This window comes from Purpureocillium takamizusanense, chromosome 12, assembly GCF_022605165.1.
Source record: "Purpureocillium takamizusanense chromosome 12, complete sequence".
Classification (NCBI taxonomy): Eukaryota; Fungi; Ascomycota; class Sordariomycetes; order Hypocreales; family Ophiocordycipitaceae; genus Purpureocillium; species Purpureocillium takamizusanense.
In genome coordinates, this window is record NC_063079.1 from 994715 (window position 1) to 1018849 (window position 24135).

The window sequence follows — 24135 nt, forward strand, 5'->3', positions numbered from 1 at the left end:
GCTGACGTCCATCCGCTGACGACGCGAGAGCTCCCGCCTAGCACTAACCCAGCCTTGCGCTCATGAGGGGCATGCCGGCGACATCATCGGAGCCGCATTGAGCTTCCAGCAACACCCCCTCGGGCCACCAATTACCCGTCGCATTTGGTCCCGGTCGCGTCGCGCGCGAGGCCAGATAAATCTGAAGACGAAACGCAGCAGCCATGGCGTTCCTCATCCTCGTCATTGGGGACATGCACATCCCGGACCGCGCGCTCGACATTCCCCCAAAGGTGCGCGCGCGGCCTCACCAACCCGCCCCCCCCCCCCCTTCTTTGCGAACTCGTCCTCTTTCCTCTACGTTATTCTCAGAGCGCCAACTAACTAGCCGTTTTTGTATGTATTCTGCAGTTTAAGAAGCTCCTCGCCCCCGGCAAGATTGGCCAGACGCTCTGCCTCGGCAACCTCACGGACAAGCACACGTACGACTACCTCCGCTCCGTCGCGCCGGACCTCAAGATCGTCAAGGGCCGCTACGACGTCGAGGCCACCTCCCTGCCGCTCACGCAGGTCGTCACCCACGGCGGCATCCGCATCGGCTTCCTCGAGGGCTTCACCCTCGTCTCCAGCGAGCCCGACCTGCTCCTCGCCGAGGCCAACCGCCTCGACGTCGACGTCCTCTGCTGGGGCGGCACCCACCGCTTCGACGCCTTCGAGTACATGGACAAGTTCTTCGTCAACCCCGGCAGCGCCACCGGCGCCTTTGTCAACGGCTGGGCCGCCCAGGACGGCGAGGATCCCACCCCGAGCTTCTGCCTGATGGATGTACGTTTTGCGCCTGGTGCCGCGCCGCGCCGCACCGCTGCCCCCTTATATATTATCCCGCGCCCGCGATGGGGACGGGACGGGGCAGAAGGAGACAAAGGGAGAGAACCAGCTGACGCCGTGCCCCAGGTCCAAGGAATATCACTTACACTCTACGTGTACCAGCTGCGCACAGACGACAAGGGCAACGAGAACGTGGCGGTAGAGAAGGTTACCTACACGAAGCCGGTTGAGCCGACGCCCGGCCCTTCTTCATCATGATACTACAGCTCATCACGGCAGATTTCCACACCCAGAGGCGCAAATGGCGACAGCAACTCCCGCCACCAAGTCGATAACCGCATTTATTGAGCTCCTGCAATAGTCTCGCTCCCCAGATGAACGCAGTGAAGCGCGTTCGTTCCTTGCACCAGTGGGCAGATCATGGGGCCACACGTTGTTTAAAGGCGAGACAGTGTCCCGTGTACGCCAAATCCAAAAGTCAAACATGGACAAAAGAGTCAAATAAACATAAAGTATCTCCGTCGCTTGGTATCTCGAATATCATCCGAAGCTCAATGTGCGTCGCCAAACCATGTGCAAATCCCGGACCGCCATCGCAGACAATCTACCGTAAACGCCCGTTGCTTCATTATGATACTCCCTGCCACTCCCCAGGCAAAGATCCATCAGTCATTATACCATCATGCTTCTTCGCCTTGAAGAGGCTCGAGTCTTTTCGCCGTCGGTGGCCGACGACGCACGGCGCGCAGACGTCGTTTGCCGCCGATTGGATCGTTTCGCCTCTACAGTGTCGTCCTCCTTCTCCACTTGAGGCGACGAACTCGTAAACTCATAGATGTCGGTGTCGCCGGAGCCGCTCGTGTCTGCGCTGGTGTCCGCTTCTCGTGGCTTGTCCGGTGGGCCAGCGCCAGCCTCTTCGGGCACTTCGATCGCCTTGACTGTTGCTGATGACGGCCGACGCCGCCTCTCCGTGGCGACAGAGGCCGGCAGCTCCTGAGGGGGCGAGGTCTTGTTGGCCAGAGGGCTTTCTGGCGTCCTGCCAGCATCAGCTTCGGCGGGTTGGGTGTTCACGCTCAGCAGCTTGGCACCAGACCCGTTGACATCCGACTCGCGCTTCAGCTTGTCCAAGGGCTCAGCTTGGCTGCTCCGTCGCGCATATTTGCCTTCTCCAGCAACTGCGTCGAACAGTTCCTTGGTCGGCCGCCGCATCTTATCCCTCAGGTTCGGCTCGGCATAGCTGACTGCCGTCCTATTTCGTCTGCTCGGTCGCAACATCTCTCCCTTGGACAAAATATCCAGTGGGGGAGGCGTGTCACCCCTGTGGCCACTGGCATCAGGTGCTGGCTCGGGAGAATTTGGAGACAGGAGCGCGGGTTCCGCAACCGGTACGCTCAATTCGACAGTAGCTGGGGGTGGCAATTCTGGTATAGATATGGCCTCAATCTTGACCGGCTCCACCTTGGCCAGGGCGGCACTCTTTGTCTTCGCCTTGGAGCGTTCTCTCGACACCTTGGGCTTGGCTAGGTCTGCTTTGGCTTCCGCGACCTCATCGGTTGACTTTTTCGACTTCTTCGGCGAACTGATGTCGTCATTGGTGTTCTTCGCTGACAGCGGTTTACGTGTGGTATTGTCGACAGCAAGCCTCTCACGAGCTTCCTTTCTGATGTTGGCGAGCTCTTTTAGCGTCTTGCCACCTCCAGCCTTGTCTCGAATGGACTGCTTCTCCGGCCCAGTTCGGAAAGGGCGGTTTTCGTCGCTGACCCGCTGGAGTGGCATGTTTTCGGCATCTTCTTGTGCGGTGAACTTGCGCTTCGATCCAGCCTTAATGGGTACGGACGCGGTGGTTTCACTGGCCAGTGACCGGAGTTGCGGCGGAATGGTGGGCTCAATTTTCTTCTCTGGTGAAGCCACGCATGGACGGTGGGCCTCGTTTACCTTTGGTGATTGAATCAATTTCGGTTGTGCAGATTCAGCATTGTCCTTAGCGCCGGCCTCTGGCGCTCTTGCTGGAATAGCGCGACTAGGAGAGTCGACCTTGACGGGGTCTCGATCAATGAATTGAGACCTCGGCGGCGGCCCAAGTTCGGGGGAGTCTGTCGTGTCGGCTTCTTCGGCCTCTGACTGAAGGGCGAGGATTTGTTCATGGCTATATGCTAGTGGTCAGTCGCGACCACTCACGCAAAGGGTAGAGCAAGCGTACTTCATGGACTTGCGGGGGTAGGACTTGGCTTCTGCAATGTGTCCCAGCTCCTCTATATCCCGGGCGACTTCACGGAGTCTTCTTTGCGATGGACTGGGCCGACTCGCACTAAAGCTCATGCGGGGTCTGACCGACTTCCTCACGCGCGGCGAGTGCTTCTTCATAGGCGGCTCGAGGCCGAGGCCTGCCAAGAGAGTTCCCCATTCTGTGAGCTGCGACTCTAGCTTATTCTTGATTGCCAACGCGTGGTCGGCTATCCGGCGGGAGTCATTGTCTTCGACTTGCTTTTCGAGCTCAAGGATCCGTCCACGGAGCTCGAGGTTCTCGGAGAGCATGCATGCACATTCGTTTTCGAGCTCGCGGATGCGCAGCGCGCGGATGTTGTTCGACTTGGCAAGGTCTCTATTTTGGCGGAGGAACTTCTTGCGAACTGGCCGGCAATAGGGTCAGAAGAGCTCCGTCCGCGAAGGGTTCGCGTAGCGCAGAGGGAGGGGAAACATACGCGTCTCGATGCTGTCCGAAGACACGGGGGGTTCGTTAAGTCTAGCCATAGCTCATCCTGTGAGGTGGATGCCTGCTATCGCCGCGTGCTGTGGTCAAGTATTGATGGTCTGTAGCCACGGGAGGGAGCGTGAGGTGACGACGATGCAAGGCTCAAGGCGCGACTCGACCCGCATGAGTTGGAGTGGTGACTACAGTGGCGGGCGGGTGGACAGTAGAGGGCGATAATTTCTTGGGGTGTCATTATTTACGTTTGGCCTTTTCTGGTTTAGCGCGGGCTGGAATGGCGTGCAGGGCTGGTTGCCGGGGCGCTGGAAACACTGGAGCCCGCGAGCCCGCTCAACGCACGTGTGAGCTGAGGGGTTCGACAGGCACAGGCAGTTTCCAGTGATTTTCAGTGGGGCAAACCCTCCAGCAGCCATCAGCGCGTTGGCACTGGAACACGTGAGATGGGATGGGAGCTATAGTTACCCCACCAGCCCATTCAGGACGCGCCGACATCTACAAAGCTCTACCGCGTTTGCAAGTTCACCGACTCGTGCAGAGCACAAGGTCCAGAGACACGACAGCCAACGACGCAGCGCCCGGCCGGACATGTCGTACCCAACGCGATCTCTATCGACGCACATGCGCGGCCCGAGCGCGTCGGCGTCGACCGCATCTCAGTCGCCGGCGCTGGTGGCTCGCATCGAGGAGAAGAGGGCCGAGCTGGAGCATCTCAAGGAGCTCCGGGACCTGAGCGCGGCGGTGGCGACGCAGATGGAGGCGCTAGAGCGAAAGGTTTCGACACTGTCGAACGGGACAGAGGGTATGTCTCGCGAGACGAGGGCACGCGGGGATATGCGGATGCTGATGAGCGCGGGCAGCTATTGCGACTGTCATGGGCAACTGGCATAACGTGCTGCGCGCCATTAACATGGCCTCATGTGCGTTGACGGACCGACTGCCCATTGAGACACGGGACGACGCTGACTGGTTGACAGCAAAACTTGCGAAGCCATCTAGCGATGCCGAGCGTGAACCAACGGACGATCTGCCCCAGACGCTGGTCCGTATCCCGACGGAGCATGCGCCGACGCTTCAAGCCCAAGCCGAGGCGGCAGAGGCTGCGGCGACCGAGGAGGAGTCGGCGCCGGGCACATGATGAGAGACGGCTACAACAGAAATTGGCTGATTGAGGAATCGGCGAGGGCGGTCTTGATGATTGAGCCTGAGGTGGTGGCCAATATCTATGCATACGCTGGCAAAGAGGCTTTCCCAGTGGCGGCGCTGCAGATGTCGAGGCTGGATGTCTCGCAAACCCCGCTGCTGAGCAGAGTGGCAAGCCAAGCCAAGCCAAGCCAAGCGGGCGCATGAAGGAAGGGTTGGCGCCGAGGCAGTAGTATCGGGCTGGTGCATAAACGTGGGCTTCGAGGCACAACTCCGAACGCCTGGGAGCCGGCGCACCAGATGCTGTTACTACCTACAGTACGTTAGTGCTGCACGTACAGCACTGGTAACTTAGTGTGCCGCCGTTGATGACGGCGTGAGGGACAGAGAGTGCGGGGCGGCAACACGAGACGCGTCGAGGCGCGTTGCTACAGGCGGAAGCGCAGCCACTAATACTCGTTTAGTAGGGTGGCCGAGCAGCAGCCGCACTGCACCGGTCAGAAAACAAAGAACAAGAACTTGGGCTTGAGTGAGACATGTGGCGGCCGCGCCTGCGGGAAAAAGCCGTTGGGCAGTTGGTTGCACTGGAAGGTTTGCAGCGGCAGGGCCAAGGGGGGAGGGGGAGAGGGAGGGGGCGGCAAGCAATAACTTACAACGTAACTTAGTACCTACTTCGTGCGTAGTAGCAGGATCAATCGACTCCATCCAGAAAGGAAAGAAGAAATCAGGCAGCTCAATGCCGTCTGCCTGCCTGCCCGTTGTCCCATCCACGCCAAGAGCCTTCCTTGGCCGCACCCCGTGCATGTCCTTTTTCTTTATCATCGTCAGCACTGCAAACAAAAACAAAACAAAACAACATCACAGCACAGCACAACACGGCACAATACAACAGCCGCCTGGCCTGTCCGCCCCGTGTACCTACTACTACACGACATATGCGCAAGGTAGTACTCCATCACCCGTTCGAATAGCCCTCTTTTCTACCTACCATTTCCCTACCCGCCGCCATCATCTCCAGAGTGCCTGATTATCCACTGTTACCCATCGACCGACCGTTTCCTCGCGCGTTTGCATCGATCCCTGCTTTGGCACCCCCGCCCGCCCGCCCCGGAAAAGCATCTCCCACGAAATTAGCTGCCCAACCGACCGGCCGCATTCGACGCCATCCAGACCCCCCTGGCCATTAATTTACCTTCAAGGGGTCCCCCGTCGGGCACCACACTGCATGGACATGGCTCCTGTCGCTGGGCTCGGGCTTGGGGTTGCACAGGCGATGCCCCTGGCCGGCACTTTCGACATCCTCGAGGACGAGGCCCTCATCTCCTTGGGCTCCCCTTCGCCCTCGCCGCCACCATCATCACCACCACTACTACCACAACAGCTACACAACTCATCCGCCAGGGACGTGCTCGAGGAGCTCTCGGTTAAGCACAGACAAAATAGCCTTTCGGCCCCTGCCGCGGTCCAACAGCCGTCCAAGCCGACGAACACGCTTGAGTCTGACTCTCCGTCTCCCGAGACCAGGCCTCAGAGCAAGCCCGCCTGGCGGGTGGCATCTCGCAACCGTCGCCCTCCAATCGAGTCGGAGACGTTTGAGCCGCTTGATGCGGTGATTGAAGAGTCAAGCACGCTTCTTCAGGAAGTCGAAGCACCTGAGACGCCTCGGTCTGTGCCCGCCCAGGAGCTCTCACACGAGCCTCTTGTCCAAGGTGAGCCTCAACCCCTCCAGCACAGATCGAAACACATTCGCCAACATGATTCATACAGATTTTGCACAGCAAAGGCCTCATCCACTGGATTCACTAGACTCTGACCCCGACATCCGGGACCAGGTCGAGAAGCACCTTGCAGGTCAGTTTGAGTGTCTGGTCACACACCCATATCCGGCAGCGGAAGGGCTCGCGGAGAATCGTGGACCGACTCGCGACGGCATCGTCGTCCAAGTCCCGTCGGGAAGCACCGTCTACGGCTGCAACTTTTTGCACCGAATCTCTCGTCCCTGCTCCATCGAGCCGGGCGCCTCCCCGCAACTCTTGACTGACGGCTATCGCTTCTTAGCCACGCCACTCAAGGCAGATGCATACGTTGTCCTAGGCGAAATGGAAGGTTCCGAACAAGGAGTGGTGGTGAGCGTCACTGAGCCACCTCCATACCCCGGTGGCCCGCTCAAAGTGCCCGAGGTTGTGACTGCGGTGAAGCAAGCGCTGTCGCCGTCTCCCTCCATCATCAGCGACCTCAGTAGCAGCATCGGCGACAGGTCATCCAGGACGGGGTCATTCTCGCTACCGCGCATTGAAGACTCACTGGAGGAGCTGGATAAGCTGGAAGAGGAACTCGAGGCCGTCAATGAGGCTGCCCTCTCACGTCCAGTTGCGGTGCCGCAGGATGCCATCGGGCCCACCAAGGCGTCTCCCAAGACTCCATCTATACGCGGAACCCCAACGGCGCCTGGGCGTCCGTCGATGGCTGTGCAGTCGGCCACAGTCCGGGTCAAGCGAACCAGCAACGCGAGACCCTCTCTTCGGCGGACGGCGTCCCTCACTCTGCACGAGAAGAAAGCAGACGGCCCAGAGCCCGCAGTGGAGCAAAAGGCGGCAGGCCCATTGACGGCCCGAGCCAAGCCGGGCACCGCACGTACAGGTGCAGCTACGGCCAAGACGCCGGTCAAGTCCACTAAGCCGCCTACCGTGCCCAAGTTTGAGCTCCCGGGCGAGGCGGTCGCGAGACGTCTGAAGGAGCAACGCGAGGCGCGCGAGGCCAAGCAGGTCGAGGCGCAAAAGGCTCCCCCCGCCCCAACGAGGACCAGGATTAACAGACCACTGGCCAAGCCAACGTTTGAGCTCCCGGGCGAGGCCATCTCGCGTCGCAAGAGGGAAGAGCGTGAGGCGAAGCTCAAGGCGGAAGCTGAAGAGGAACGAAAGAAGCGCGAATTCAAGGCACGCCCAGTGCGCCACAGCATCGGCCCCGCGACGCTGCCGCGGGCGACACTGGCGAGTCTTGCTCGGCAGACCAAGACATTGCAGAACGAGGCTGAGGAGAAGAAAGCCGAGGCGGGAAAGCTCAAGCGCATGTCCATGGGTTCGGTGCGTGCTGGAACAGCCGCGTCTGCGAGCCCGCAGTCGCCGCAGACACGCGGAAGACACTCAACGGCCGCCGTGCTGGAAAACACGAGCCGTGCGACGTCGGCTTCCACGGGTAGGAGCAAGCGGAGCACGTTGTCGGCCGAAGAACTAGAGCAGCAGAGGCTCCGGGGCAAGAAGATCCTGGAGAGGGACAGCACGCTCGCCAAGGACAAGGAGCGGGAGCGGCGCGAGAGAGAGGCACAGGCGAAGACTGCGCGGGAGCAGGCTGCTGAACGCTCTAGAATTGCGAGTCGGGAGTGGGCCGAGAAGAAGCGGCGTAGGGAAGCGGCTGCAAAGGCCAAGGAGGCCTGAGGGCGAGGGCGGAAGGCAACAAAACATTTCTGGTGTCTGGTTGGGTCTGTTTTCGGGATTCTAGCACAAGCACGGCGTCGGCGCGGGCTGCATGCATGCAACTGTATAGCATTGTTTGATTGTCGTACGGATAGTATACGTGTACTTGTTTGGGGCCTCGGCATAGCCGCATGTACTTTGTAACACGTTGATAGTGATTCGATGCATTTGGACCACATGAACTACCTCTAATGTTGCTCTTTGTCTCGGTGCTTGTTCTAGAAGCCCCTCCCTCCCTCTCTTCTAGCAGGCTCACGTACAGAGAGGTACATCCATCGTGAGACGTTAGTACTCACTCACACACATACGCCGCGTAGTGCTTGTTTGTCAATGCGCTTTAATCATCATCTAGCTAAACTACTCCAGCCCTGCCCATATATAACATGTGCAGCGCGCATATCTCGCTCTTCTTCGCTGCCTCCGGCCCCCCCCCATTTCAACCCACATCCGCGGCGCCGGCGCTCCATCGTCCCCTGCCTGGCCTCGTTCTCGTCCTCGCAGAGTAAGATGCTGCTGAATGAGAGCTGTGTCCTCCATACATATTAACCAACACCCCCCTTCCTCCCCAGAGCCGACATAGCGCCGGTCGAAATTATGCATCCTCTTGCTTCGCAAAAGGGGGTGTGTTTCCAACGGCAACGAATGCTCAAAGTAGTAGTCGCTATGCCGATGCCGTATATACATACCCATATCTCGCTGGGGTGCGTTGCTCTCCCTCAACCACATCTCCCCTACTGAGAGTGAGGGAGACAAATCCTCCTGCGCTGTTGAGTAATAATATCTGAGTCAACGTGTCGCCGACATGCCTCAAGGGTCAAAACGACCAAACAATAGACAAACGTATGCGCCCAAGACCACCAACGCCAGTAAGAGTTGCCCTTGTTCCAGTTTTGTTCTCGCAAGGTCCCAAGCCCGAGCGGGGGTATCGTGCACTTCCAAGTCCAACCACGAACTGCGTACTCAGATGCATCTCGACACAAAGAGACGCGCTTAGAAATTCTGGGCGATGCCAGCGCTTTGCTGAGGATAGTGCGCTGGGTTCTCGATGCGCGTGTTACGCCGCGCCGGGTTGTCCCTAATCACCGCCTGGCCGGGAAGCTCCTGAGGCCGCTGGTCGCTGTACGGGTTCTGCGCATACTGGTCGTAATAGGCGCCGCCGCCGTTGCCGTACACACCGCCCTCGGACCCCTCCGACCGTCCACCTGCACTATAGGAGGACGATGCGTTGGAGGGACCTCGGCGGACGTCTCCGCGGTTGTTGGCCGCGGCCGGGCCCATAGCTCCCAGAATCTCTCCATCAGGGGACGACGAGCCGTCAAGGAGAGCCTCGCCGGACCTGGCCTCCGAGTTGGCGACGCGGGTCGGAGACGTCATATCTGAGTACGCGCCGCCCGCCATGCCACCAGACATGGTTGTAGACGCCTTGCGCCCGGTAGAGCCGGCCGCAGTGGTCGACCCCCATCCACGATAGCCCGATCCGCCGTCCTCGCGCATCTCGTACGAGTTATCGGCGGCAGCCATGCTGACAGCGGGAATTGTGGGGTCGGCATTAGGGTTGTAGGCATAGTCTTCGACCTCCTTGCGGCGCTCCTCCTCGGCCTCCTGGCGAGCTCTCCGCTTCTTCCACCAAAACAATCCAAGAATGGCCAGAATTGCAATGGCAGCAATAGGCACAACAACGCCTATGGCCACCTTGGACCCCTGGCTCAGGCCTCCGCTGCCGCTGCCAGCTGGGTCATTGGGCGTAGGCGTCGATGTCGAGCTGGTAGTCGCAGCTGGCGACGACGAAGACGGGAGTGTCGTGGAAGTGCGGACGACAGTGGTAACGGCCGTAGAGAGGGTGGTCGGCGTCTCTGTCACCACAGTTGTCGGGGCAGATGTCGTCGGTGCCGGCGGTGTGGAACTGCTAGACGTGGTGACAGGGGTGGACGAGGGTGTGGGCCTCGACGAAGTCGCGGGTGGTGGCGTCGACGATGTGGGAGGAGGCGGCGGCGAGGAGGTGGCCGGGGGGGGAGTCGACGAGGTCGATGGAGTCGTCGGTGTGGGTGTGGACGAGGTCGATGGCGGCGGCGGGGGAGAGCTGCTGCTGCTGCTCGCCGCCGGTGGAGTCGTGGGCGGTTGCGAAGGCGTGCTCGGCGTCGACACAGCAGGAGTGCTGGGCGTGACGGCCGGAGGGACCGTACCACCAGTCACGTTCGACATGGCGACGTCGTCTGGCGAGTTCACACGAGTGAGGAATCTATCGTGAAGATGAGTGTAAGCGCGACGGTCGAGGACATGATGTAGGCCACACTATTTTGGAGGTTTATTTTGGTATAGTGGCAGTGCACCTCGGGCGTTCAGGAGCCGAAAAGGTCAGTCTTGCAGCAACGCCGTGCGCCGCGGGTGGCCCGGGAGATGGTGCAGGAAAGACACTTGGCGCAGGCGCTCCAGGATGCGCCCGTCCGGCGCTCGATGCAGCGTTGTGAAACAGGTGAGAGGCCAGGAAGGGAAACAAACAATGCCACGCGCGAGAAAGAGAGAGACCGTCGTTGGCGCTGACGATGCGGTGCGCACGAACAATCAATCATATGAGGCAACGATGCCCATGTCCACGTACCAGCTGAAAAAGGAGCGCTGCTGCGGCAGCGTCTCGACGTCGGATCGATGGATTTTGGCTGTCGCAGACTGACTTGAATGGCCGGCCGAGGAGCGCTTCGCAAATCGGCTCGACCGGGGGTGCCCAAGGAGCGTCAAAGGTGTGGTGAAAGAGAAGGACAGACAGACGGCGGCAGATGAAGGGGCCACAGGAGAAGCCGTCGAATATGTCGGGGGCCTAAACAATGAGGTAACGGAGGGTTGCCGTTGGCTGGAAGAGCCAATGGAGCCATGTCAGTTCTGGCGTGCTACAGAGGCGTGTTGGTTTGGTTTGGTGCGGCGGGTGAGCACAAACCTGAGTTGTGATGCAAAGGCTATCTCGGGTCTCGGGGGGCCCGGGGGGGCGGCGGGCCAGTCAGGCCGGGAATGAGGCCAATGTGCGGACGACAGACGAGACACTGGGGCCCGACAGGCGCGCAACGGGAGAGGCGCTGTGATCAGCGATTGGATGACGACGTCGCAGCGCGCGGCAGTGAGCGTGACGGCGACAGTGACACGAGAACGATGAGAGGCCTCAGAGAGCGGAGAGGGATGCAACGATGATTCGGGGGCGGGGGGGGGAGACACAAAAGAGAGTGAAGGAGACAAGTGAGCGAGAGCACGAGAGAGAGAGAGAGAGAAAAGGCTCTGCTGACGGATACGAGCAAAGAAGGAGACAAGCGTCGATGAGTGAGCGAGGTGGCCTGGGGGCGACGAAACTCGATGTGCGAGCGAGAGGGAGCCGCTAGTCCAGGTCAGGCCATGGCCTCGGTCGGTCGTGGGGTGGGCTTGGCCTTGCGAGGAAGGAAAGGTGGATGGATGGATGGATGGGGAGACGGACGGATGGGATCCACGGATGGGTTGATGGATGGGCTGCGCTGCCCAGACGTCTGGAGGAGGCACAGCATGAGGTGGCCCTGGGGCGGGATTGCGAGCTGGATGGATGGATGGATCGCTGAATGGATCCCCTCCACTTCCAGCAGCGGCACGCACTGACACTTCAATTGTGCACACATACCTAGCACCTACAGTAGAAGAAGCGCGGGCAGTGTTATTACTACGACCGGGAGCTGCGAGGCCGCTCGCATCCGGAGCTGGAGGCTTGCTTGGCCTCCAGCTCCCCGCCGTCGGGCTGCTACGGGCTACCTTATTAGTAGCTGCGCCCAGACGGGGCATCCGGCACGGCGCTCCATCCTCTCGACAGCGGCCGTGGCAGCGGTGGCCAATGCGTTCCATTTTAGCAGCTCAGCTCCAATGCGAGCAAAGGCACCACCACCCACGCCGCACCGTGCTAGCGGGGGCGCGAAAGAAATTGGAGAGCCTCTGCCGATTGCACGGATCACCACTCTGCAATTGACGCCTCTGTACGGGTTCGATATGCGCCGCTGCACTCGTAATACACGCGCCACATACATATGAGTCTCCAGCAATTCACCTGCTGGTGATGCCCAGACATCAGGAAGGTATTGTACCTCCACTGACCATTTATTTAGCCTTTTCTCACGTTTGTTGGCACCCCCACCAGTCCCAGTTATCCAGGCCAGGACAGGCACGCACGCAACGCCTCCTCCCAACCTACAAAGTACACACACAGCGCGAAGAGACCCGGGACTGCTACCGAACAAATGGCGACGACGCATTGAGCTCTGGCTCTCTCTGCCTGCATGCCCCCGCCGCGCCGCCGTGTCAGGTCAGCATCCAACCACCCCCCGGGCATGACTGGTGACCCGAGAGACAGCCCGGGTGTGACGACAACTCGAAGATCCCACGCGGCAGGTCTGTTAGCGACAGCGGTCATTATTCTCGTCAGCAAGTGGCTTCTAGCGGGTGTCCTGAGACTTCGTCGTCGTGGGAAGCGCAGCGTGCGAGGCGGTGGTTCGCATGTGCGTTTCCCCCACGAGCGATGGCGCGGGCTGAACCCACTTCTCGTCAGCGCTCAGGCAAGCAGGCAGGGCAGGGTAATGCACTGCAACCATTCCATCTTGCGCTGGGCAGACAGGCAGCCACAGCCACAGCCACCACGGGTTTTCAGCCCACAACACCACCTACTCGTTGACCAGCAGAATTGACGACGGCCCGCTCCCGGATGCTGCCTCGTGCAGGTAGTATTCATCCGTACAGAGGCACCTTCCACGCCTGGCCTTGCCCGGCTTTTCGCTGCAGAGCGTGCGTGCGCGCGCTGGCGGGTCCATGACTCCGTCCGCGTCGTCCTTTCTCCATCACGGCATCACGGCATCACCACCATCATCGTAAGCGCTCGGGCAATCCAGGCCCAGGCCCACCGCATGCAAACACTGACCGCGCGGTGGAGACCAACTCTCTCTCAAATCTTTTTCAATGCAAGGCAATCACAGCGGCATCATGTCCCACCGGAAACCTGCACGCAAGGCTGTCTGGCCCTCATTTCCCACCGGTCAGCGCAATTTCGCCTCTGCCCTGCCCTGTTTTCCGTGCTGGCACTGGCGGTTCTCGAATTCTTGCGCCACAAACTTTTGTGCGCGCCCGCACTGCAACTCACCGCACCGCCACAGCCACAGAGAGTAAGCTCTCCGGCGTGCGTGGGATATCATGGCCCATCAGCGCCCTGGTGGCGGCATGCATCTCGTATCTTGCTTTGGTGGCGGCTCCCTCGTACCTACTCCGCGCGCAACACAAGTCATCAGAGTCCCATCACTACCACCCACAGCCGCACACATCACGACTTGCCATCTATCTGCTACTATTTTAATCGTCCACCCACTTCGTCGATGATGATGATGAGCCCGCTCCGTTCCGGAAAAGGAGAAGGACCCAGCCCGCCGGACCGTCATCGTCATGCGCGTGGCGGCGGCTCTGCATCCCACCACCACCGCACCACAGAACATACCTAAGAGAAGAAAGAACCGGGAAAAGAAAAAAAAAAGAGAGCCCCCAAGCGCCCAGGGGCCACAGTGAGCGCGAAAAAAAAGGCTGGCTGCCTGGCTGCTGATTGTTTTGTTTTGACCTCGCACACAAGTGACACGACACACGTCTCTGCCTCCCTGCTTGCCTGCCTCGAGGCGTCCCGAGACAGACCATGTGTCTCACACGATGGCCCCCTACGCCCGCGCCGCGGGCTAAGCCACGCAGCACCTATTCGCCGCGCTCTGTAACGTGCTTCACACTCGGTGGGTTTTTTGATTGCTTCCTTTGCACCGACGCAGGTTTCGAGAGGTCCTCTCCATCATTGTGTCGATATCACGTGATTTATAGGCATCGACCCGCGGATCGAGTGACAGACATGTCCGTTTTCGGTTGCCTCGGTGTGCTGGCCCATGACCATGGCAATTCTCGCCATCACGCCAACAAGCAGTCGTTTTCGCTCGTTCCCGGGGGACGAGGGATCATCCTGGGAATTCCGGCAAACATGCAGCGCCCCGGTACCCGGTGAGCTTTGCCGTTTTCCCACAAAGAGCTGTACCTAGTAGTAGTATAGTTATACTGTACGAAGATTAATGCCGTGATCGGCAGCAGTCTCGTTAGGAGACTAACGGTGCTAAAAGTGATATTTAAAGACCCATAAGGGCGCCTTTATACCCCTTTTAACCCCTATTAGCAGGCTATATAAATTATATTATTTAAGGTCTTACCGCTTGCCTTATACGGTATAGAGGCGTTAAATACGTCTCGAGGTACGTTATATATATAGAGTATTACTAGGGGGATAACTACTTTTTACTATATAGATAACCGTCTCCGCATTTTTATATCCCCGCCCTATTACTAGCCCGCGCTACCTACTTTAAATATATAGTATATTAATAAGAGAAAGCATAGGAAAGAACTATAGTAGAGAGAGACGAAGGAAAGGGGGGGCCCGAAAATAAAAATAGCTAGGGGTAAAAGGAGCTATAAAGATAAGACTATAAGGATAACTATAAAGGAAGGAAGCCTTCTTAGTTAGAGAGGATATATTATACCTCTTTAGTTATAGCCGATAATACTTACTCTTTTGCCCTATTTTTATACTTTAGATATAAATATACTTTATTAATATAAGTATCTTATACTATTATAGATTACTATATAGTTTTATATACTATCGTAAATATAGATATTTAATACTTAAGATTATTTAATTAAAGCTTAATAGCCTTTCTACTATATTAATATATTAATATATAAAAGTCCTTATATTATAATATATTAGGTAAGGATAGAAAGAATATAAAAGGAATATACTTTATAGTTTAATATCTTTTTTACCTTAATATAATTAGTCTTTAAGGCGTAAAATAACTTAAGGGCTATTATATTAACTTAAGGGTACCTTTAGGCTATTAAATAAAAGAATATTAAATTTAAAAAAAAAAGGGGTAAGAAAAATATTATTAATAAAAAAGAAAAAAAGACTAATAAAATAATAAGCCCTATTCTTAATAAAGGACGATTTAGCTTTAGTATTAAAGAAAGGGTTTAATATTTAAAAAGAAATAAAGTTAAAGCGAATATAAGTAAAAAATAATATATATCTAAAAGAATAGGGGTTAATAAAATAAAAACTAATAAATAAGGAAAAACTTAAAGGCTATAAAATTATAAACCTATATTAAAAGACTTAATTAAATAAAAACCTAATAAAAATAAACGAAAATTATTAAGAATCTTTATAGTTTAGATCGTAACTTAAGTAATTATTAAGGATAGCTAAATAAAATAAGCGCTTATTATTATAGCTATAATTATATTAAGAAAAAAGATAAAAATATTAAAAAAGGGTAGAGATTACTTATAGTATTAAGCTAATTTATAATAAAATAATTCGACCCTTCTTTTTTATATAGTAAATAACTTAAGATCTTTTAGTAACTTAATAAAAAGTACTCTTAAAAGAAATCCCCTTATATATAAGGTAAGAATATCTAATTTACTTATAATAAGGCTAATAAATAAACTAAAAGAACTTAATAATAATACTTTAACTTAAGCTATCTCCCTTATAGGGAAGTCGCTATTTAGAATATTAAGTCTTAATTAATATTAACTTACTATCTTAAAGTTTAATAAATAGGATATAATAGATTTTATTAAAAAGTTCGAAAATTAAGATAAAGGCTTACTTAATTATAAAGGAAGAGATACTATTATAGCTTAAGAGCTATATATCCTTATTAAAAGTATAAAAAGTAAAAGTCCTTATAGATAAATTATATTAAAAAGATATAAAGACTATTTTTATTAAGGAATATTACTTATTAGACTTTAATTAAATAGAAACTATATATACTTAATTAAAATAATACCTTATAGTAAAGCTATAAATAAACTAAGATATATTAAACTAGCTAAAGTAATATATATACCTTTAGCGAAAGGTTAAACTTAATATATAAAAGATAAGTAAAGGATAGTTTAGATATATCTTTATAGCTATACCCCCCTATATTTAAGTTAAAATCCTAGAAAAAAAAGGAGCTTCTTTTTTAAATATAATTAAAATCCTTTATAAAGAACTTATTAAAGTAATTAAAGATTATTTAACCCCTTATTTTAATATTAAATTAAAAGAAGCTTCTTACTTTAGGCTAATCTAAAAGGAGTAATAACTATAAGATTAAATAGTTCCGAAATATATAAATTAAAGAAAATAATAACTTAAGTCTTTACTATCTTAAAATATTAATAATATAAAATATATTAAAGGTAAGATAGATAAATTAATATAATAGCTCGAAGCGCTTAAGATTAATTTCGCTTAATAAAATAATTAATAAATAAAGGATCTTAAATAACTTTTTATAATATAAATATAAAAGGGTAAGATAATAAGATAAAAAGCTAGTAAAATAATAACGCTAATTAAGATATAAAAGGTATAGACTTATATAATTTCCTTTAAGGAAGAGGATAACTTTAATTAATTTATAATAAGGGTAATTTTATAAAAGGAAGGTAAATATAAATAGCTTTATTAATATTATATTAAACCTAGCTATATCTTAGTTAAATACTTAAAATATAAATATAATAAGAAAATTAAGTTTATTTACTTTAATATAAAAGGAAAAGCCCTATAGGTAAGAATAAAAGAAAACGGTTAAATAATCCCCCCCTTACTTATATATTAATATATTAGGCTTAATAGCGGAATATATTACCTTATATATTATTAAGTTAAGAGATTTAATAAATACTTTATTAGTCCTTTACTCTTAATAGTTAAAGCTAAGGAATTAAATATATAAAAGAATTAAAAACTACTTTTAAGAAAAAAAGAATACTTTAATCTCTTTTTTATAAGGTTAGGGGATATATAAAGACTTAAGTAAATAAGCTAGATTAATATTACTTAATATAGTTAATAAAATAATAAGATATTATTTATTAAGGTTATTATAATTAAAGAAAATTAATAAGATTATTTAATTAAAGCTACCTTAATTAATATTAACGCTTATAAAAGAAAAAGAGCGCGCCTTAAAGAAAACTAAGATATAAAACCTAAAAGATAGGAGACTTAATAAGACCTAATAAATATAGAGAATATTACTTACTTTAAGCTTAAATTCGACCTTAAAAAAGAAATAAAGCGCTTTTATAAAGGTCTTATCTATAAAATAATTAATAAAAAGCTTATTATCTTTATAATAAATCTAATAAAAAGATTTCCTTAATTTAAAAAGTTAGCTATAAAAAGGATCTTAAATATAGCTAAGGGAGTAAAAGAAATCTAGTACTTAAGCGATAAACCTTTAATTATTAAAAATAATAGAGATATCGCTATTATTAAGCTTTAAGATCTAGAAATAAAAGAGATTTTAAGTAAAGTAAAGGAAAAGCTAAAGATTATATTTATTAACCCTTAATTAAATAATTATAGTATTAATATAAATAAATTACCCGCTAAAGAAAATATCTACTTTTATATCCCTAAAGAAATCCCTTATAAAAGATATAGTACCTTAACTATATAAAGATACCCTTATAAAAGAGGTAATTAAATAAAAATCTATATTATTTAAGGGGTAGACCTAAAAGTAATAAACTTATTAAGTAAGACGCTATATATTAAAGTAGTCCTTATATTAAATAAAATATTTATATATATATAAGACTTACTTAAGATTTAAATATATATTAAAAAGCTAATTAAACTACCTTTCCTTATATTAATAGACTTAAGTATAAAAAGGAACTTTATTACCTAAAAGGAAGTTAAATAGAGAGGACTTTAGATTATACTTATCTTTATAGCTATTAAGTTATATTTAAAAAATATAATTAAAATATATAAGGAAGTATATATACTTATCTATATAGGAGATGCCTATAGGCCTATTAAGCTTTATATAGTGCTTAATATTATTTTTATATCTTTAATCCTTAAAATACTATTTATTAAGGCTATTTAAGTTATATTTAACTATACTATTAAGATAGGGGACCTCTATCTTAAATATAAAATAAAGAGGATTTAAGTTATTATATTAATAGCTAAAGCTATTAAATAGGAATATAATAGCTATATAGAATTAATATAGGTAAATAATATTAAATTTACTATTATTAAAGTAAAGAGCTTAAATACTTAAGATCTTAACTTTTATAATAATTAAATATTAATAAGTAATATTAATAATAAAGGATTTTAAGATAATAATATCGCCTCTATAATAAAATTAAATATAAAAGGAAGCTAAGAAAATACCCCTTATAATAATTAAATAACCCTAAAAGATAAAACCTTAATTTTACTTAACCTAAAGACCTTAATTACTATCCTTAACTTATTTTAAGCTAAGATAAAGGTATAGCTAATAAAAGCCTATAAAGTATTCGAGAATAAAGCTATATAATTAAAATAAACGCTCTTAAAGCTTATTATTTATACTTTATATAAACGTAAGGGGATTAAAACCTACTTAAGAGATAATATATCTTTTAATAGGACTATTTTAAAAAGTAACCCCTATTAAAAATAAAAGATATAGGGTAAAGTTAAAGGGGTAGTTTTAACTAAAAGAAAATATATTAGCTATATTATTAAAAAGTTCTTTAATATTAAGTAAGGAAGTAAGCTTACCCTTAAGAGGCTATAAGGGGTTATAATATAAATAAAGGGATTTTTCTCCTTAAAAGAAAAGAATATACTTAAGGAAATCCTTTATAACTATAAAAAAGCCTTTATATAAGACTTTAAAGACTATAAAAAGCTAAATTAAATAATAGCCCCTTTATAAAAGATTAAAATAGTTAAGTATATTATATAAAGGGTAGGTACTATTTTAATCTTAAGAGGACTAAAAAAGAAAGTTATCGATCTCTTATATATAAAGATCGAGAAAGGGATATTAAAAGAATTATATACTTTATATAGAAACTTATTCTTCCTTATAGTTAAAAAGGATAGAGGCTTATACCTTATTAATTTAGTAATAAAGGTAAATAAAGTTATAATTTAAGATATATTTATCCCTTTAAGTATAGATAAATTTAGTAATAACTTTTTAATATATAAAATCCTTTTATTACTTAATTTCTTCTATAAATATAATTAAATATTACTTAATTTAATAAATTAGGACTTAATAACCTTTATAATATTAATAAGGCTACTTTAAATATATACCCTCCCTTAAGGGGTAATAAACTTAATAGCTTAATTTATAAGGCTTATTTATTAAATCCTCTTTAATTTAATCTTAACTATCTATTAGCCTTTCCTTAATAATATTATTATTTAAGGGCCTAATATAGATTATAGATAAAAAGAAGCGCTCTTTAATATCTATCGGTTTATATATAAATACCTTATTAATATTAATAAAGTCTTATTTAATATAGAGCTTTCTAGATATATAATCTTAATAATAAAGTTAAAGTTTTATTAGCGAATAATTAAGATTATAAGCTATATATATAGGATAAATAGAAGATTATTTATCGAAGCTATAATTACGAAGATAAATAAATAGGAATCTTATATAGATATTAATAAAGTTTAATCCTTTTATAGGCTCGTAAAGTACTATAAGTAATAGATTAAATAGTTTATATAGATCGCTATATTATTAATAATATTATTAAAGAAGGATATAGTATAGATTTAAGGCCTAAAGTAATAAGCTTTAATATCTTAATTAAAGAAGGCTATTATAATATCGCTAATTTTAATTTAACTAGATTTAAGAAAAGGCTATAAAGAGATTATTATAATATATAATATAAGCCTTTTAGGTTAAGGAATTACGTTAATATAAATAATTAATAGAAAACGATACTCTATCCGCTATAAAAATAAAATATAAATAAAAGCTAAATAAGGATATAATACTATAAAGAGGGAATATAAGGTAGTCCTTTATACTTTATAATAGCTTAAAGGGATTATCTATAGAGTCTATTTTACTTTTAAAATAAATATAAGAATATTTATTAATTAACTTAATAATATACTTAAGGATATATTAAATATAATAATTACGAAATAAATTAGCTATATCTTCCTCTTTAACTTTATTATATAATATATCCTTAATATAAGGAATAATATCGCTAATGCCCTTTCTTATATACTTTATATCCCCTTAGATATAATAGATAAAAAGTATAAAGGAGATATAAAGGAATTTATCGATCTCTACCTTAACTTAATTATAAAGGCTAAAACGATAATTTATTATTCCCTTAATTATTAATAAATCTTTAAATACCTTTTTATACTATAGAGATTAATTAATTTACCTTAAGTTAAGTTTTAAATACTTTAGTAAAAGGTAATTTAGTTCTTTATTAATAAGGACTAACTTTACTTATACCTTAATAAAATAACTTAAAGACCTATATTAATTATAAATAATAAAGAATAATATAAGTAAATTATATCTTAATATTATAAATAATATAGTTATAAAGGGAGAGATATTACTTTTTATTTAATTTAAGATAGATATTAATAGCTAAAGCTATAGAAAGATATATTAAAAGCGATTTAATATTATATTAAATACTAAAAATTCTTTCTTTAGCGACTAAAGGAAATAATAATCTCGATTATACTTAAATACTTAATATTAAAGGTATATTTCGATTATTAATATATACTAAAAGATAAAGGTTATAAATATCTCTTAAAAGCTTAATATAATTTAATAAGATAAATCGAGGCCTATTTAATATATATAATTAATATAGCTATAATAAGCTAATTTGCCTTATTTATATTTTACTAATATAGCTATATTATAGATATAATAATCGATAGGGGACTAAAAATATATATTTAATTCCGCGACTTCTTAAAGGGGTTAGGATTAAATATAATCCTTATCTTTATATATAACTTATAGGTAAATAATATAGTCGAAAGGGGGCATTAAACCTTTATTTAAGGCCTTAAGAAAATAATATACTTAATTAAAAGATACTAAATTAAATACCTTAATTAAATACTCTTAATAAAAAGAATAGCTATTTAATATACTTATAGAATATTAGCCTTTTACCTTATTTATAAATAGGAACTAATTTTACCCTTAAAGGTCGATATCTTAATATAGCGATTAATTAATTAAAATAATATAATAACTATTAAGGACCTCTTAGTTATAAAGATATATTTATTTATTTAGAAAGCTAAAGATATAGCTATTATATAAGTAAAAATTATAAAATATTAATAAAAGCTAATTAACTAAATAAATAGTAAAAATAAGTATTACCTTTAAATAATAGATATAAAACTATAAATAAGGGACTTAGTCTTATTATATAATATCTATTAATTAAATAATCTATTTAAGAATATAAAGTTCTAGCTTAAATAATAAAGACCGTTTTAAATAGTCTCTTAAGTATTTATTATATAAGCTTATATAATATATATAATAAATAATATTTAATTCTCTTATACTATCTTAAAAGACTAACTTAAATACTTTTACTAAGATAATAATAAATAGTAAATATCTTTAATAAATAATTAATTACTTTAAGATAAAATATAATAAGCTTACTTAACGATAATTATTATAGCTCCTCTTAGCTTAAATAAACTCGATTAAATAATTAACTTAACTTTATAACCTATAACTAAAGGCCCTATCCTTATACCCCCCCCTTACTTTAAAGTCTAGCTACTTAAGCCTTTTATATAGGTAAAGGAAAGCTCCCTTAACTTTACCTCTCCCTTATAAAACTTATATTAAGCTATAAGCGAGATCGATTAATTATCGTTACTATAGTTAAGGAGGGGTAGTTAAGGTATATAAAGATAAAAGAAATATAGATAAAAAAAAGAGAATATACTAAAATAAATACCTCGATAAAATAAAAGCTAAAACGCTAAAAAAAGGATATATCGGTAAGAACTATTTAATCGATCTTTTAACTATATATCTTAAACGTTACTTAGCGTACTTTATTTAATATAAACCTTTATATACTTAATAGGGAAGAAATAGTTATAATTAGGCTTATAGCTAATATAGCTAAGCTTAGCGCTAAATTAGTTAAGATAGTATTATAAGGGATATACGTTATTATAAAGGGGATTTATATATTAACTAGCGGCTATTATAAAGATATTATCGACTTAAAGATATAAGCCTTTATATACTTAATAAGGAAGGGGATCTATATATTAGCTAGCGGCTATTATAAGGGCGTTAATAACTTAAAGATATAGGCTTTTATATACTTAATAGAGAAAGGGATTTATATATTAATAAGCGGCTACTTTAGCGGCTAGCTATTATAAAGGCATTAATAACTTAAAGATATAGGCCTTTATATATTTAATAAGGAAGGGGATTTATATATTAATAGCTAGCTATTATAAAGGCATTAATAACTTAAAGATATAAGCCTTTATATACTTAATAAAGAAGAAGTAATTATAGCTAAGCTTATAATTAATATAACTAAAATAATAATTAATTATATAGAGCTAATATAATAAGATATAATAAGAAATAAGCTTACTATAATATAATTAATTAATTATAACTATAAAGATAGAATAAGATATTAAAATAAGCTAAAAACTATATAGAATATAAAGCTAAGTATAATACCTATTATAATTAATAGCTAAGTCTAAAAGGGGGAATAATAACCTTAAAGCCTATAAGATAACTTATTATTAATTAATTAAAAAGTTCTAAATTAGCCTTAACCTTTTTTAATTTAAAAAAACCCCTTTTTATATAGATTTTTATTACTTAAAATTATTTATCCCCTTCCCCTTTAAGAAGTTTACTTATATCTCTTCTATATAAAAATCGGCAAGTATAAAGACTAAATAAAGATAATTACTAAATAGCTAAAGAAATTAAAAGTACCTTAATAAATTAACCTCTTAAGCTAAGTAATCCTTAAAGTCTATTATTACCTTTAATACCGATTTTATTAAAGCTAAATATAGATACTTTAACGTAAAATAAGGAAGGAAATTAAGATACTTATATTACTTATATACTTTAGCTTAGCTATATTAAATATAATTAATATAAGCCTTAATTATATTAATTAAAAAAAACTTTAATAAGATATATTTATAAAATAGGAATATTATATATTCTTTACTAGCGGAATATAACTATTATAGTATAGTTAAATAATAGGAATATATAATTAAGTTTAAATACCCTTTAAACGAAATAAATAAAGCCTTTATATATTTAAGGTATTAAATTAAGGTATCGAAAAACTATCCTTAAGGGTAGGTATAGTCCGCTAGGATATAGACGCGATATAGATTCCCTTTTAAAAAGGTAATATATAATATTACTTCCCTATCCGATAAGTAAGCAATATAGGTAAAAACCTATAGAATACCGCTCTTCTTAACGGTCTTTAAGAGAATATTATTAATCTATATAAGAGGTAAAGGATAAAAAGCGACTTCTTTATATATAGGAATACTATATTAGCTACTTATATTAGCTCCGCTAAGGTTTTAAACCTTAAGGTAATTATAAACCTTCTTTTATTAAGATATAATTAAATAAAAGGGAGGAAATATTAACTTACTTAATAATTAACTATAATATTACCGATAGAAATAATATTAATATAGCTATATTAAATAAAGCCGACTATATAAAAAAACTTTACTTTATTAAGATAATTTATATAATATAAAGATCGTAAGTTTAATAGCTTTAATTATAAAAGGCTTATAATAAAGGCTTACTTAATTATCTTTAATAATAAGAAAAAGAAAGTTATTATTAAAAAGGAAAAGAATAAAGTAAGTAAAAAAAGGAGAGATAAAGAGAGAATAAGGTAAGGGCTTTTATATTATATATTACGATATAAAATAAAGTAAAGCGCGTAATATATAAAAAAAGGGCGCTATACCTTTATTTTATATTTACCTTTTTTACCTCTTTTAATTATATAACTTTAAAAGATTCTATATATATTTAA

General features: G+C 43.9%; 6 protein-coding genes across 7 annotated transcripts; 3 read left to right on the plus strand and 3 right to left on the minus strand.

Moving 5' to 3' along the window:
- Positions 1-66: 66 nt before the first annotated feature.
- vps29 (Vacuolar protein sorting-associated protein 29) lies at positions 67-1338 on the plus strand. Its single transcript, XM_047992262.1, has 2 exons — positions 67-272; positions 391-1338. Exons 1-2 carry the CDS (start codon positions 204-206, stop codon positions 1063-1065), a joined length of 744 nt encoding a protein of 247 aa, XP_047848276.1. The 5' UTR covers positions 67-203; the 3' UTR covers positions 1066-1338.
- On the minus strand, positions 1144-3695 carry JDV02_010519 (uncharacterized protein). Of its 2 annotated transcripts, XM_047992263.1 has the most exons (3): positions 3510-3695; positions 3008-3437; positions 1144-2953 (listed from the first exon to the last, which is right to left on the minus strand). In XM_047992263.1, the coding sequence occupies exons 1-3, from the start codon at positions 3556-3558 to the stop codon at positions 1480-1482; spliced, it is 1953 nt and encodes a 650-aa protein (XP_047848277.1). In that variant the 5' UTR covers positions 3559-3695; the 3' UTR covers positions 1144-1479. The 2 variants fall into 2 exon arrangements, with proteins under 2 accessions (XP_047848277.1, XP_047848278.1); XM_047992264.1 differs by having other exon boundaries at positions 3008-3695.
- A 328-nt stretch (positions 3696-4023) lies between these two features.
- DAD2 (DASH complex subunit dad2) lies at positions 4024-5273 on the plus strand. Its single transcript, XM_047992265.1, has 3 exons — positions 4024-4316; positions 4375-4434; positions 4492-5273. Exons 1-3 carry the CDS (start codon positions 4103-4105, stop codon positions 4650-4652), a joined length of 435 nt encoding a protein of 144 aa, XP_047848279.1. The 5' UTR covers positions 4024-4102; the 3' UTR covers positions 4653-5273.
- A 55-nt stretch (positions 5274-5328) lies between these two features.
- Positions 5329-8304, plus strand: JDV02_010521 (uncharacterized protein). The gene is made up of 3 exons (XM_047992266.1): positions 5329-6366; positions 6425-6508; positions 6716-8304. Exons 1-3 carry the CDS (start codon positions 5883-5885, stop codon positions 8089-8091), a joined length of 1944 nt encoding a protein of 647 aa, XP_047848280.1. The 5' UTR covers positions 5329-5882; the 3' UTR covers positions 8092-8304.
- Positions 8305-9120: 816 nt separating this feature from the next.
- On the minus strand, positions 9121-10369 carry JDV02_010522 (uncharacterized protein; the record flags this gene model as incomplete). Its single annotated transcript, XM_047992267.1, has 1 exon — positions 9121-10369. A coding segment is annotated over one exon (1249 nt), but the record flags the coding sequence as incomplete, so codon positions are not given.
- A 360-nt stretch (positions 10370-10729) lies between these two features.
- JDV02_010523 (uncharacterized protein) lies at positions 10730-10978 on the minus strand (the record flags this gene model as incomplete). Its single annotated transcript, XM_047992268.1, has 1 exon — positions 10730-10978. A coding segment is annotated over one exon (249 nt), but the record flags the coding sequence as incomplete, so codon positions are not given.
- Positions 10979-24135: the final 13157 nt, after the last annotated feature.